Here is a 15,451-nt window from a genome sequence, read left to right as displayed (position 1 = left end):
CTACCTCGACAATAATAAGTGAGAAGGCATACCTGACGGGCGACGGGGTAGGGGCGGGCGACGTCGGGATCGGGCGGAGTCGGGGACGGGGTCGAGCACGGATGGCGTCGGGGCGGGTGGTCCACGGGGCGTGGCCGGGGGCAGGGCAAGGCCGAAAAAAGGCGCGGCCAGGGCGCAGGGCCGGCCGGGGTCAGGGCGGCGCGGCCGGGGGAAGGGCCAGCCAGGGGCACGGCGCGGCCTGGCGCGCGGGCAGCGGGCGGCGTGGCTGGGGGAAGGGCCGGCCGGGGGCACGGCGCGGCCGGCGGCAGGGCGCGACGACAGCGGGCGGCGCGGCCAGGGGAAGGGCCGGCCGAGGGCAGGGCCGGCCGAGGGCACGGCGCGCGGGCGGCCGCGCGGGCGGCGCGGGCGCAGGGCGCGCGGGCAGGCGCGCGGGCAGCGCGGGCGGCCGGTGCGGTGCGGGCGCGCGGGCGGCCGGTGGCGGCGGCGGGCGAGCGGGGCGGTGTGGGCCGGCGCGCGGTGCGGAGGCGGAGGCGGGGGCGGGCGGGCGTGGGCGCGGGGTGGCTGGCTGTGACTGCCCGGCCGGTCAAAAACCGCTAAGTCCGCGGCTTTACCGAGTGCCGGATCAGGGAGGCACTCGGCAAAGATTTGTTTTTTTTTGTTTTTAATTTCTTTGCCGAGTGCCCCAGATCTGGCACTCGGCAAAGATTTAAATTTTTTTTTAAAAATTCTTTGCCGAGCGTCTCAGATCTGGCGCTCGGCAAAGATTTTTTTTTTATTTTTAAAATACTTTGCCGAGTGCCCCCCTGGACGGCACTCGGCAAAGATTTAATTTTTTTTATTATTTCTTTGTCGAGTGCTCCTGTGGACAGCACTCGGCAAAGAGGAAATTTTAAAAAAAAATTTAAAACATTCTTTGCCGAGTGCCTGATGGTTGGCACTCGGCAAAGACACCCTTTGCCGAGTGCCATGCCCCGACACTCGGCAAAGTTTTTTTGTTTTTTTTTGTTTTTGGCCTCCAATTTTTTTGTGCAGCCTTTTTAAAGCACCAGGAACTCCTAGTTACAATTTGGGGATTTTTTGTAGCTTTTTGTTATATTTAGTTACTTTATTTCGTTTACTTGAATTTTTCAGAAATTTGAAATTTGAACTGCACGTGGTACGAATAATGGAGTTTAATGATTCGAAAATTGATAGTCATGTTAGTGAGTGTTGTGAGAGGCCGTATCCAGGAACGGACCCGAAATTTCGGACATCTTGTTCACGAAACATGTCCGCGAAATTGCGTGTGAAGTGTTTATAAATTCTATAAAAAGCAAACGAAGTCCGAAAATCATGAAACTTGTTGAGATGTCGTGATATCATATGTGGAGGCTATGATAAAAATTTCAGAAGATTTCGTGCACGTTGTCACGTACGATGCTTACAAACCAGGACATCTCCACATTGGAGGCCAAAAACAAAAAAACAAAAAAACTTTGCCGAGTGCCGGGGCATGGCACTCGGCAAAGGGTGTCTTTGCCGAGTGCCAACCATCAGACACTCGGCAAAGAATGTTTTAATTTTTTTTTAAAATTTCCTCTTTGCCGAGTGCGTCCACAGGAGCACTCGGCAAAGAAATAATAAAAAAAAATTAAATCTTTGCCGAGTGCCGTCCTAGGGGGCACTCGGCAAAGTATTTTAAAAATAAAAAAAAATTCTTTGCCGAGCGCCAGATCTGAGACGCTCGGCAAAGAATTTTTTTAAAAAAATTTAAATCTTTGCCGAGTGCCAAATCTGGGGCACTCGGCAAAGAAATTAAAAACAAAAAAAAACAAATCTTTGCCGAGTGCCTAATCGCAGACGCTCGGCAAAGAAGGCCGTGACAGGACGCCGTTTCACGGGTCAGCCTATGCCGAGTGTAGATATTTTGCCGAGAGTCTGGCACTCGGCAAAGAAGTCCTTTGCCGAGTGCCCGTGTTTGCCGAGTTCCCGGCACTCGGCAAAGAAATCTTTGCCGAGTGGGCAGCACTCGGCAAAGAAGGTCTTTGCCGAGTGCCCGATTTTTGACGCTCGGCAAAGAATTTTGCACTCGGCAAAGTCTCTGTGTGCATGTTTAAATATTGTAAATCCATGAGACTACCAATAGCTTCTGGTAGCCGATCAAGGCATTGACAAGATGATAAGTCCAAATATTGGAGTTGTGTGAGGCCACACAACGGTTCAGGTATTGCTTTTACACTTGAGCATCCAGATAAGTCAAGATGCTGCAAATTCCTGAGCTTACCAAGCCAGTCTTCCAGTTCCCTTATCCCAGAACAGCCTGACATGTCAAGATGCACCATACATTTTAAGTCCCCAAATGATTCTGGCAGTTTCGATATACTAGAACAACCAGACAAACATAGATATTTCAGACATCCAAGCTTGCCAATTGATTCTGGCAGTGCAGAAATCTGAGAAGATCCATTTATGTTTAGGTACTGCAGTTTTCCTAGCTCAGTGATACACTCCGGGAGACTCTCATCTTGCATTCTTGGAGCAATAAGACACCTCAGTTGCTTCAGTTTGCCAATTGAAGCTGGCAACAATATACCTGAGCATTCACTGAAATCCAAAATACGCAGACAGTTCGCAAATGAAAATGCACCACTCTGGATATGCAGTTCGCCACTATCCGAGAAGCGAAGTGCCCTAATCTTGGAAGGCAAAATACTTGCCAACTTTATTGTCTGGTTATAATTTTTTAGCAATGAATAGCGACAATATTTCTGGCCACGTGTATTTCTCTGCTGTGCGTTGAAATCTATTAGCTTGTCATCCATTGTCAATCTTGCCAGGTCGTGCACCAGGTCATGCATGGTGTACCGCACCACTTGCTCTCGACAAGTCTGAAAGGACAAGTATATAGCAATATTGATTAGAAATGTCAACTAATGCTCACATTTTATAAAGAGAAGTAAAGTCCAACGATCAGATGCAAATAAACTGCAAGGAAACCCTGTTTACTTATGAGAATGGAGACAGGGAATTAAGTAATAATTTTTTTTATAAAGGTTGATATCGAATTATAAGTTGCACCGAATTCTAGTACAATTCATGTGCAGAATTTTTAGGTCGTCCTTCTGAACAAGGTTCTGTTCAAAACTAATGTTTTTTGCAGTCTATGATATTTAATCTTCAATATCAATCATATCATAAATTAATCGGGCTTCATAATTATATATCCTAAGCTTGTAAGACAAAAGTCCAATCAAAGATATACACTAGGGACTACTAACTGCCTGGATTGGAAGTATAAAATACAACGATATGTACAAATTATTGTTTGTTACCAGAGTAAGTAGAATACAACAATATGCAATTATGCAAGTATAAAATTTCTTCTTTGCATTATTAAGAAATTTTTTATATACAAATACAAAGAATGTAAACAGCTCCACTAATATGATTAAGAACATTAAGTTCTCCAAGAAGCACTGCAGCTACATCCCAAATTGTTATGGTTGTTGGATTTACTAGTAAATAGTGCTCATTTATATGTTACAAGTGAAAAATAAATTTCTCACGTTCCAACCTATAAACATGCTCATATATTTGGCATTGAAGTATGGCTGAAAAGGCCAAAGAAACTTCGGTTTATGCCCTTTAGACCTTTGTTGGCCCGTTAGATTCTAAAAACAGGGCTGTGTTGAGTGTGGTTATAGTTTTCATACCACAGCCACCCATTGTTACAGGATGAACTGCCACCATTCGTGACTACTCCACACAGTGACAAATGCATAGTGTGTGTGTATATGCATAGCGGAGGAAGATAAGAACAATGTCATGGGATCATATAGTGTGCTCAGAGGTGGCGCACGAGTTGAAGTCACTGTGAATAGGATCACCAGAATGTCCACCGAATGAAGAAGGATACACGAACTGGATTGTTTGGTGAATACAAGACATGTTCCCAGCGTGGTTAGAGAGGGACCCACAAAAGTACTTTTTTTTAAAAAGACCCACAAAAGTACTTAGTGAAGCTACATGCTACTTTACATGATATTACCTATAACTATATTTGATTGTATATATCATGCTTTTTAGGACTAGATAAAATATGTACTTCCGGGCAAGCATATTGCCACTTAGTGTTTTTTTTACCACAACTAGAAATGCATAAGGGAAAATCATTCAACTATTTATCTACTATGGGTTTTGCTATGGTACACCCAAATAACTATGGACCGTTGATCTGGATGGTTGTAATTACATATTACCTCCTGACAGTTAATAAGAGAACTGTACTTTGTTTCTTCAAAAAAGAGAACTATACTTTATTATTTTGAGAAATAGGAAGGTAAGCCAAATTCTAGGTAAAGTCACTACTACAGAAATGAGATCTAGTCCCGGTTGGGAACTAGCTCTACTTCCTGGTTTCCCAACCGGGACTAGCAATCCGGGACTAAAGGTGTTATTCTTTAGTCCCGGTTATCCTCCTAGCTTTAAAAAAAATAATGTCTCCCACCGCTGCGCCCCGTGAGATTCGAACCCAAGACCTCATGCACTGCCTCGCACGTAGCTTACCACCCCACCTACACAACACATCTAACAATGGATGGGATGCTTTCCTTTAGAACTAACCCATCGGGGGACCTTTAGTCCCGGTTACCAACCGGGACTAAAGGGTCTACCTTTAGTCTAGGTTGGTATTACCAACCGGGACTAAAGGTTGAAGGAATTTTAGTCCCGGTTGGTGTCTCTAATCGGGAGTAAAGGTCTCCTGCCACTGTGCCGAGCGCAGTAGCCGTTGGGCAGGGACCTTTAGTCCCGGTTGGAGACACCAACCAGGACTAAAGGCCTCTCTAGTCCAGGGGGCAAAAAATGCCGAGGCTAATGGCAAATTGAGACATCGTTCTAAAGTCTGTTCTCTAGTAGTGAGTATCTATAAATTAGATCTAACATGCATGTAAACATGCAAAGGCATATATATGAATGTTTCTCAACATAACATGTAACGTTTTTTTAATTAATTGGTCTATACCAACGGTTCCATACATACATGTCTTGTTTTTTCAACACATTGATCTATGTGGAGTTGTCATTAATCCCATGATGCTAAACTTGAGTTGTATTTTTTTGTTCAGTGTGACAAATATTGAGGTGTATTTTAGTTATTTACTTAAATTGAAACGTGAACGTGTTGGTATTTAAATTGTTTATTTATTTTACATGCTAGGCATGGGGTCTTGAACGTGAATTACTTGAACCAGGTCCAGCACAAGTGCTAGGCACAAGGGTGTACCTTAGCAAGGCCCATCAACTATATAGTGTATATGTTATGCATGCAACATGCCTATATGAAAGCATGACGTACAATAGGAATCAACATAGTTATAATCATCAGGAAAAAGTAGTGTTCCAGAAGTTGTATGTAGCATACCGAGGGCAACTTTGAAACATGAAGAAAGGACATTCCCAGAAGTTGCTTGATATATTCCTTTGCCTTTGATTGCTCCGTAAAATCTAGAGCAATCCACTGTTGAGCCAAATCATCTCCGACAATATTATGGCCTTTGGGGAATATGGAACAATAGGAAAAGCATACCCTGAGCTGTGGTGGCATCCTTTCATAACTTAATTTCAAGGATGGAAGCACATCATTGTCTTCAGAAGATATATTCCAGATATCACTGCTATTTATTTCAATCCATCCGGACAGATCATCTATTTTTTGTAGCATGGATCCAACTACTTGAGCTGCTAATGGCACACCTCCACATTTCTTTGCAATATCCAATCCTATTTGCTCCATATTTTCTTTGTTAGGTTTCAGTTCAAACCTACCAGATCTCTTAATTATTTCCCAACATATATCATCTTCCAAAGGTCGTAGCTTGTATGGTTCACCGGAGGAAAGTTTCCTTGCAATCTGTTCCTTGCGTGTAGTTACTACGACATCTACCTTACTGCCCTTGACCTGAAGCATTCTTCTCAGTTTGTCCAACTCGGTCATCTTTTCCTCCCATAAGTCATCTAAAACAATCAGAACCTTCTTGCCTAGGAGTAGGTTTTCAAGGCATTGGTTTATCACCTGCTGTATTCCCATATTTTGTGGACCTCCTTGGCTTGGTAGTTGAGAAATGATAGAGCTTCCTATTTTTTTCAAATTGAAGTCTTGGGACACATAAACCCATATACGATGATCATACATTTTGAACTGGGCATCATTGTAAACTTGTTTTGTCAAAGTACTCTTACCCATACCTCCAAGGCCACATATAGTGACAATCACTATCTCATCGTTGTTGGTATTTGCAGATAACAGCTTTATGATTTCCTGCTTTTCTCCGTCCCTTCCAATCAATGGTTCTTCAGGCAAATATGATGTTGTTTCACGTTCATCATAAGGCTGCTCATTATTAGTATTACTGCCCTTTTTGAAGTCAAAGATAGCAATTTGTTTTTCAATTTTCCTCAGTTTTTCTCTCAAACTCTTCATCCTATTAGCCATAGCAATCTTCTTGTATGCCACTGGGAGACATGAGAGAACTCCTGGCATCTGCAAGAGTTAGATTTAGTTCTTAGTAGGATCCTACACTAAGCAAAGATGCATCAAATTGTATAAAATTATGATGAATATAACCTATTCAATAACCACAAACTGAAATAAGAACATGCTAGATACTTGAAATCTCTTAGTAAAGAATGATCAAACTATAATATATCCCTACACACTGTCACACACAAATTAAGAAATATTGTTTTTTGTTTCATATTTCTATTAAATATGAAAAAAATTGTTTGCATCAATAGCCAAGAACATCACTAGTGGGACGGCGGGCCAAGCTCTTGCGCATGCTGCAAGGGGCTCGATTTGTGCAGCACTGGTGCCATGCTCACTACTAGGCGGGTGTTTTCGATTTACCGAGGCAGGCATCATAACCGCCTCGTTCCAAAGGTCGTTGTAAATCACCGACTTACAGAGGCGGTTCTATTGCCTGGCTCGGTAAATCATTTTTAAAAAATTAAAAAATGAAAGCCCACCAGCGAGCCCATTTCAGAGCCCATTGGCGAGCCCACTTGCTCCGCACGGCCCCACCACCGCCGCCTGTTGCCTCCCCGCGTGCCCCCACCACCGGATCCGGCGTCCCCGCGTCACGCCGCCATCGGGGGAGGAGAGAGGGGGCTCCCCGCAAACCGCTGTCGCTGGATCCAGCGTCCCCGTGCCGTGCCACCGCCTGAGCCCGCCGTAGGGGCCAGAGAGAAGAGAGTCGAGCGGTGCTGAGTCGGGGCCTGAGCGGCGCATAGGAGAGAGGTGTGGGAGAGAAGAGTGAGTGGATTTTGGAGCTAGGTTTTCGTTCGGGTTATATATTGTGGCCTGAGTTTTGGGCCGAGATGGGCTTCTAACAGGCTCGACCACATTAAACGCCTCCGTAAATCGATTTTGCAAGGCGGACAATTGCAAACACCGCATTATTAATACTACTGCCCTTTCTGAAGTTAAAGCTATCAATTTCATTTCTGACTTTGCTCAGCTTTTCTCTCAAAGTTTTCATCCTATTAGCCACGGTAATCTTCTTGTATGCCACTGGAAGACAGGAGAGAACTCCTGGCATCTGCAAGAGTTTGAGTTTATTTAATTTCTTAGTTGGAACGTACACTAGGCAAAGATGCATCAAATTGTATATAGAACTATATGGAATATAACATATTCAATAACCACAAACTGAAATAAGAACATGTTAAATATATACTTCACATCTTTCAGTAAAGAAGAATCATAACTATAATATCCCTACATACTGTTAAAAAAATTAAGAAATGACGCTTTATGATGTAAACTATAATGCATGCATGGATTTCGCTGGAAAAATCAAGAAGATAGAGCTACTGAACCTCATGGTACAACGCCATTACACATGCCGCCATCCAGCAAGAAATGGTATCATAATAACTAATAAAAAAAGCAAAAAAAAAAATTGCCATGCTAAAATCACAAAATGATACCTTTAATCTTTTTGAAAAAAATTGAAAATGGTACAAAAGGATATCATAAAATGTCAAATGATATTAGTTAGTATGGCATTTTCCAATACCACTGGATGGTACAAAGCACCTATTGTTGAATTGAAGATCCCTACCGCCGTAACAGTTTCATCCACTCGCCAAGATCCACCGATGCCCTAAACACCTCAAGTGACCTATAAATATTGCACTGTCGTTCACCATACTTCAATAGCACTGCATAGGCACCATGTTTAATTCTACCTCCTTTCATGCTCAATAAACCAGCCCCTCAACAGCGGAGCACCACCATGGATCTATGCAGTGGCCCTCCACTCAAACCAGTGATGTGGTAAGCATCAATTGGCCCACCGCCATCTTGCACCCACCTAGCTTCCTCACTAACCTTCTTACAGCAACATGGTCACTCTTGTAGTGGAGGAAACAATCCCTATATCCCTTAGTCTCTTTCTGTCTATACCATCGTGTTACACCTTGAAATTTGCATTCTTTTGAAATAGCACAAATTGATTTATTTATGCAATTGTGTGAGCATTCAAATGTAGGAAATAATAACTTTTGTTGAAATAAAATCCATCATAAGGTTAGGAACATATTTCTGCATTACATGCTGCCGCATATTTATTTCTGTACTGTCTGGTTTTATTTCAAACTGAATTAAAATTCCTTTCGAAAATGATTTGGAAAATTCAGTTTATGCAGAAAAGAAAAAGGAACCCCCCCCCCCCCCCCCCCCCAAGCCTGCTAGCCTCATTTTTTTGTTACAGATACGACACTTGCTGCAGCTGGTAGTGCTCAACTCATTTTTTGTTTTGTTTTCTTCCTTTTAAAAATGCGATAACTTTTTTGTACCTAGTCTGGTTTTAGTTTTATTTGCACCATTGTGTTTCTTATGATGAGATCTATAGAACTAGACCCATGATGCCTATATTTTGGAATATACTTTATATAATGGTAACTTACGTTCTACATATAGTAGCTACTTATGTAATAGCATGTCACTTGCTCAAAATATAACTTGCTGGATGCTTTAAAATTAAACTTGCCACACAAAAGGTCATTCTTTTAGTTAGTTTAGTGAGTTATGAGTTTCATTTTTTCAATTTTCCTTTTATTTTAATGAGTTATTAGTTTCATTTTGTAGTTTTCTTTTCAGTTTAATGAGTTATGGGTGTCATTTTTTTTAATTTCTGTTTTCCATTTAGCCTCAGTTGTTAATTTCAGTTTTATTTCTCGTTACTCATTTTAGTTTCAGTTTTATGTTTCATTTTTTACTGTGTATACTTTTTTTAGTTTCATTATTTCATCTTTTCGTTGTTTCTTTTATTTAGTTAAATGTTTTTTTTCTTATTTTCAGTTTTCAGTCAAGTTTTTTTTAGTTTTTAAATTTTAGTTTTCAGTCAACTTTTTTTAATGTTTTTTAGTTTCAGTTTTCAGTCTCCCTTTTAGGTTCGAATGCATCCCTAAATCCTACCTATTAGTTGTATAATAACTTACCCTTCAAGTTAGCACCTTTATGCGATGCTTCTTCTAATAATTTGCTTCTCATGGTGCAACTTGTCTTATTTTGGGTCACTACTCTTGTCTTTTTAATAAATGTCCCTCCAACTGTCAGCTAGTCATATTTCCCGGCTTATATATAATGGGTTTTATAATAGCTTGACCCTCTAGTTGACCGCTTATGCAATGCTTATTATAATAATTTGCCCTCAGGTTGCACCCTGTGTAGTTTTGTATCTCTACCCTCATTTTTTAATAAATGCCCCAGTTGGCAGCAAGTTAAGTTTCCTAGATTTTGTTTATTTTAATAATTTGCCCCTCTAGTTTGTGAATTGTTTTTATTTTGGGCCCGTTACTTTTTTTAGGGGTTAGTACCTTTATGTAAATAAATATATAACAAATTTATTATACCCTATGTTAACAATCGATGCGCATACCATGTAAAAACTTTAGTATATTTTTGGAGTAGCAAGTTTAGTATTTCATGGTAACAACTTATTTCATAAATCTCCTAGCACATTTTTACACATAAATTGCTATTAAAATAAAATTCTTTGAAACATAGGCCAGTGAGGTCTAGTTTTGTTCGCGTTGTCACATAGAACATTCCAGTGCAAACGGAATTGAAAATGGATATATTATTTCAAAGTTATAGTAATTTAAATAAACTTCGGTCCGCTACGCTGCCGCTTTTCATTGCCCGCACATCAGTGCCATCGCCTTCCATGCTCCATCACCGAGTCAGACTCTACCTAGGGTCGATCCGCCCGGATTCCACGCGATTTGGGCGTGCGCTCCATGCCTGCAACTCTATAAAGCCTAAGCCCTGTGCACACGTCGCTCTTTTTCCAACCCTAATCGAAGCAGTCACCGTATTCCTAGCTCGCCACGCCGCTCAAGGCCTAGCAGCACCACCATGACTTTGGTCCGCTTCGCCGCTGCTTTTCCTTCGTCCGTAACCCACTGCCGAGCTTTGCGTCTAGGTGACGAAGCTCCCAGCACTCTCTGGGCCTCTATTTCGTTCTTGGTTGCTCAAGCGACATTGCCAAACCTATGCAGGAGCTCCTATCCGCCCAACCGAGCCTCGTGTCATCTCCTCTCCCTCTCCATTCGCGAAAAGTGTCTTGGTGAGTTCGCCATAGTCTCCTCTTTCTCCACGTGCTTTTCCCATGTCAAACTGAGGCCCTGGGCCATTTTCCATGTGCGCCGGCGACCTTCTTGCCGCCGGCAATGGCTGACCAGTGCGCTGGAGTACTGTTCTGGCCGTCCACCCTCTCTCTATTCCCTCCCATCTAATCTCAGCCGCCCATTGCAAGATCAACGGCTCAGATCAGCCATTACCCCTTCATGGCTGTTTTGTTAAAGAGACTCTCGGCTTCCTGGAATTTAACCCGCCGTCCTTGAAGTGATCTGAATCTCGAATCCTATTTATTTTAATTCTAATTTAGTTCGTGTTATTTATGAAACTGCCATCTAGAGCTTAAAATCATCTAATCTTATCCATTTTAAATCTGATTTTGGTGATTCTCGCGTACGTGTGTTCGTAGTGATGTGTAGATTAGTTTTATAAACTTTTCAACTTGTTTTTCCACTATTGGTGTACTGTTCTAATTATAGTTCTTGTTTGCTTTGTGCATGATTGCGTGGATGCTTGTGTGTTGTTGTATTGATGATGGAGTGTAGACGGTGAGAAGTACGATGGTGAACAAGGCCAATACTTTAACGAGATGGACCAGGAACACTTTGAGCAAGGCAAGTATAGCATGGGACTATTCTTATTACCTACACACTTTATAATCATTATAATTCATGTTGCATGTGTCTAGTTTTACTACCCCTAAGGAATGATCTATCTTTTGCGATCTTGATACCTTGACAGCTATGGGTTTACTTGCATATGGGTAGCATTTGCTTGCGCTCAATTTAATTATACATGATCTAAATAATAACTAATGGCTTTATGCAACAAAGGATAAAACTTGCTTTTTAGCAACTTGGTTATAGGACAAGGGAGCTCTAGGCTTTTATACATGATGCTCTTGGCCCTCCCTAAGGACCTATCTGAAGAAAAATCCAGAACTTACAGTATAACCGTGAGGGCTACATGGCTCTGACTTTAGTTCAGTTCAAGGACCTATTCTAGCTTGTTAGTGGTTACCTTAATGGCGCAAAAGGGGCTTCACACGATGGGTATGGGACCGCCTCTGTTCCTATGTGTATAGCCGTGATGGAATGTGCCATTCGAAAGAGGGGTTCCAACATCTGCTTGCAATCGAAACCTATAGCGGCTACTAACTTGTTAGATGAATCTTTGAAAGATTTCATAGTGTACCTTACCTGCTCACCTTGCAAGTGTTTTTGGAAGTAATTAACTAGGCATATGGGCAACACGACTCATGGTGAAAGTATACAACCTTTGCAGAGTGTATAACTATTATAACAGCTGTGCTCGCGATCACGAGCGGCCTAGAAAACTTACGAAATATTGCTTACACTATGATGATGTTGATATATGATTAAAATTGCTCTCATTTATGATCATGTGGTTTAATTAGGGCTTAAACATAACTTGTTGCTATTTAATGCTAAAATTGTGACTCAATAAAATGCTAAACGCAGTAAACCATTGTCATCCTTTTGAGCTTTATAACCCCATGTTATTCTTGTTGAGTATGAGATGTACTTATGCTTGTTTATTTTTATTACTTAGATAAAAATCCCGGATGGGTAACAGATTATGATGGTTATGCTGAGTTTCCTAAGGATTATTTGACCTGCGATCAACTAGTTGACCGTTCGTGTGGCTATGAAAGCGCCATGGAGTTATCTTTATTTATTTCCGCTTTGTGAGACTTTGATATTTATGTAATGGATTAACACTCGTGATGTAATAAAGCAATGTGCTTGGTATTTATGTGTGTGATTGTTTCTTGGGCACACATATAGCTTGTACCCAGTTTTGTCTTTAAAATTGGGTATGACATTACCTTATCCTCATGTTTTTTTAGAATCATTACCTTATCCTCATGTGTTACTGCCAATTGTGCAATTACTAAATCAGTCTTAAGGATCTTCGACACGGTCCATGATGGACTTACCTCTACAGTCGACCAGTGGTAAAATGGTCAACATGGTGAAACTAAAATATCGATGGTTCACATGGTGCCACGCAACCAGTAACGAAAATTAGCCAACCAAAATGGCTGACAACATGGTCAAATTAATCGGTCTTTCACACCGTGGAAAAAAAATGTATTTTACAAAAAAATCCTGGGAAAATACGTATGCAAATCCATTTAGAGTCCTTTCCGTCCCTCAGGAAATTATCAAAACAATCCACCACCACCAACAATCCTATTTAATTCCGAAGATCAACTCAAGTGTTTCTTGCCACACTACACGTCCAAATAAATTACCTAAAAATCTCGCCTTATCCAAAAGCCCCAAAATGCAGCATACCCGATTCTATTCTCCAACTCAATTCCAAAACTTGCAAAATTATATAGTACTGTACAAGCTTATTTATAGTTTGGTGAAACCTCTTGCGCTACAAACAAACTTCTCAAACTATTATTTTATTGCTATGTGACATCCTCACTTCCTCCATCCAAAAAAGGTGTTTTAGGATTTTTAGGGCAGAGTAAGAAAGTTGTGAAATAACCATTGAAGCCCCTATTAATTAGGGGTTGTTCCAGTTATCAAATGCCGAGGCTAGTGTTTGTACAATGAGGCCAGTCTCACTGGAAGCTTTCATTTCCCAGTTTCCAAGACAGCCACATCAGAATGAACTAGCATGAAACTGGGTCTCTCAATACACAGTTTTATTTCACTGTTTCATAGTCAAGTTGTAGTATTTAATTCCTACATGGTGTTGTGATCAAATGTGTCAAGTAAACTATGTGGCCTTGTGAGTTGTGATCAAATGTTGGATATGATATGCGCAGCCGGCAATAGACTTAGATTAAGGTCTCATGCGGAGAGATTAAACAGGTGCTGGTAGAACCATTACAAATCTCAGATCAACACAAAAACTAGATAGCCGTCGACTCGGACTATGCAAGTGTCAAAAGTAGTATAGCGACATAAGCCAACAATGTGATATCTCAATTAAATCCATCCGCACTTTTGCAGGAGCAAAAACAAAGATTAATATTTGGTGATTAGCAGGTCGCGTAGGGAGGCAGGGGAGGCATTGGACAGCTGCCGCCAGGAGCGAGACATCGGACCGCCGCAACCACTGCTGAGCATCTTGGATGCACCCGTTTATCCTTGACTGATTGCCTCTCGGCGTCCTCCAGCACAGCTGAGATGTGCTCAAGATCATCCTTCATGTTCTCCAGGTCGTCGCTGAAGTTCCATAGCAAACTGGCCTGCTCTGCGATGGCAGAGCCCAGCTTATCTTTGGCGATGTCGACGAGAACCGGAAGCGAGCAAGGCAGCTACTTCTCCCGCCATGGCTAGGTGATCGAGGAACTCAGGATGCTTGGCAATGGTGATGCACTGCGATCCTCCTCTGTCTATGGGCTCTGGTGGTAGCTATATGTAGGGTGGTACCATTGTACCATAGGGATGCAAATGAATCACATATCAAGTGTCAACACTCAGGACTACACAAGAAAATATCCATATGAGTATTGTCTCAGAATATGAGCAAAGACATATATTGCAAGTTTTATTTGTCAGGATGCAATTATATGAAAATTTTTAATACCTACAACTCTATTAAATTACTTGTTTGACAGCACGGGCCTTGGATTAGTATCTAATCTAATCTCTAAAAACGATTCGTGCAGGAAACCAGGGCTTCCCATTGGGCCACGTCGCCTGCTTCTCTCTCAACCATCAGATCTCAAACCAACGGCATCAGGCACTTCAACGTGGCTCGTACTAAAGCCCGGTTCCAAAACCTTCATGAAGTCTCGGGGAAGTCCCGGCTTCCGCCATCGCCGAACCGTGGTCACGCGGGCATGAGCCGCCTCCGCTGGAGCCGAGGCGCGGCGCGGGTGCGCCTGGGCCTGGGGCAGGCTCCAACGCCGCAGGCCACTCTTCCCCTTGCCGGATTCAGCAGTGCCGACCGCTTGTTCTGCTCAGCTTCGGTGGGGAAGAATAAGGGGGGAAACCTCGTAGGAGAGAGGGGCGCGCAGGGCTGCTAAAACGACTCCAACGATACTTGTTTGTGTATCTTAGCACTTACTGTCTTTGTATAGCAGTATACACTTTATCAACAGAGAAAAGACGAGCACTCAAAATTTCCCAACCACGGCGTTCGCCGTGTATCTGCAATAAATAAATACTTATCCTACTACACTTTTTAAAACGACTCGAACGGAAAAAGAAAAGGCCCGTCAACACTGCAAGGCCGCGAGTATTTCTAGTTAAAATTATCTCATACAGCCGCACGTGCTAATCTCTGCGACCTGACCTGATCTGATGAAATATTCACTTGCGCACCATGGTTGAAAATAAATGAAAGGCGAGCTGCTGGACACATCTTTAAGTGTATAATAACTACGCACCTTTGCGTTTGCTTGGTCGCTAGTGTCTTGGTAGTCTTCGAGCAGGTCAGAGATGTCTAAGGCGACATCCTTGAGCCGCTTCAGCCATAGATGCACCAGTTTGTCCTTGACTGATCGCCTCTCGACGCCGAAGTTCTTCCTCCAGGTCGACGCCGAAGTTCCACAGCAAACTGGCCTGCTCTGCGATGGCAGAGCCCAGCTTATCTTTGGCGATGCTGACGAAACCGGATGCGAGCAAGGCAGCTACTTCTCCCGCCATGGCTAGGTGCAGAGCTCTGAATGGGTCTCGCGCTCACGGTTTGTGTGGAATGGTGTGCGCAGGCGGCCTGCGAAGTGCGTAGCTTGTGGTTGTTGGGGGTGAGGAACTCAGGATGCTTTGCAATGGTGACGCACTGCGATCTTCCTCTGTCTATGGGCTCTGGTGGTAGCTATACGTAGGGGTGTACCAT

The 15,451-nt window shown here is 42.6% G+C and overlaps 1 protein-coding gene across 1 annotated transcript; it reads right to left on the bottom strand.

Annotated features, from left to right (window-relative positions):
- On the bottom strand, positions 1-15,385 carry LOC136489460 (putative disease resistance protein RGA3). Its single transcript, XM_066486088.1, has 4 exons — positions 15,003-15,385; positions 5,402-6,520; positions 2,089-2,867; positions 1-571 (listed from the first exon to the last, which is right to left on the bottom strand). Exons 2-4 carry the CDS (start codon positions 6,518-6,520, stop codon positions 1-3), a joined length of 2,469 nt encoding a protein of 822 aa, XP_066342185.1. The 5' UTR covers positions 15,003-15,385.
- Between the last annotated feature and the right edge of the window lie 66 nt (positions 15,386-15,451).

Source organism: Miscanthus floridulus, chromosome 10, assembly GCF_019320115.1.
Source record: "Miscanthus floridulus cultivar M001 chromosome 10, ASM1932011v1, whole genome shotgun sequence".
NCBI lineage: Eukaryota > Viridiplantae > Streptophyta > Magnoliopsida > Poales > Poaceae > Miscanthus > Miscanthus floridulus.
The sequence above is the reverse complement of the archived record's forward strand: the minus strand, read 5'-3'. Positions and strand labels throughout refer to the sequence as shown.

What these genes read in the sequence shown, in the direction of transcription:
- LOC136489460 (XM_066486088.1), bottom strand. Translation starts at nt 6,520, where the DNA reads ATGCCAGGAGTTCTCTCATGTCTCCCAGTGGCATACAAGAAGATTGCT. An exon ending in ATGTTTCAAAGTTGCCCTCG is followed by an intron (nt 2,868 to 5,401) that starts GTATGCTACATA and finishes TTGTCCTTTCAG; the next exon opens with ACTTGTCGAGAGCAAGTGGT. An exon ending in GATTTACAATATTTAAACAT is followed by an intron (nt 572 to 2,088) that starts GCACACAGAGAC and finishes CCGGCCGGGCAG; the next exon opens with TCACAGCCAGCCACCCCGCG.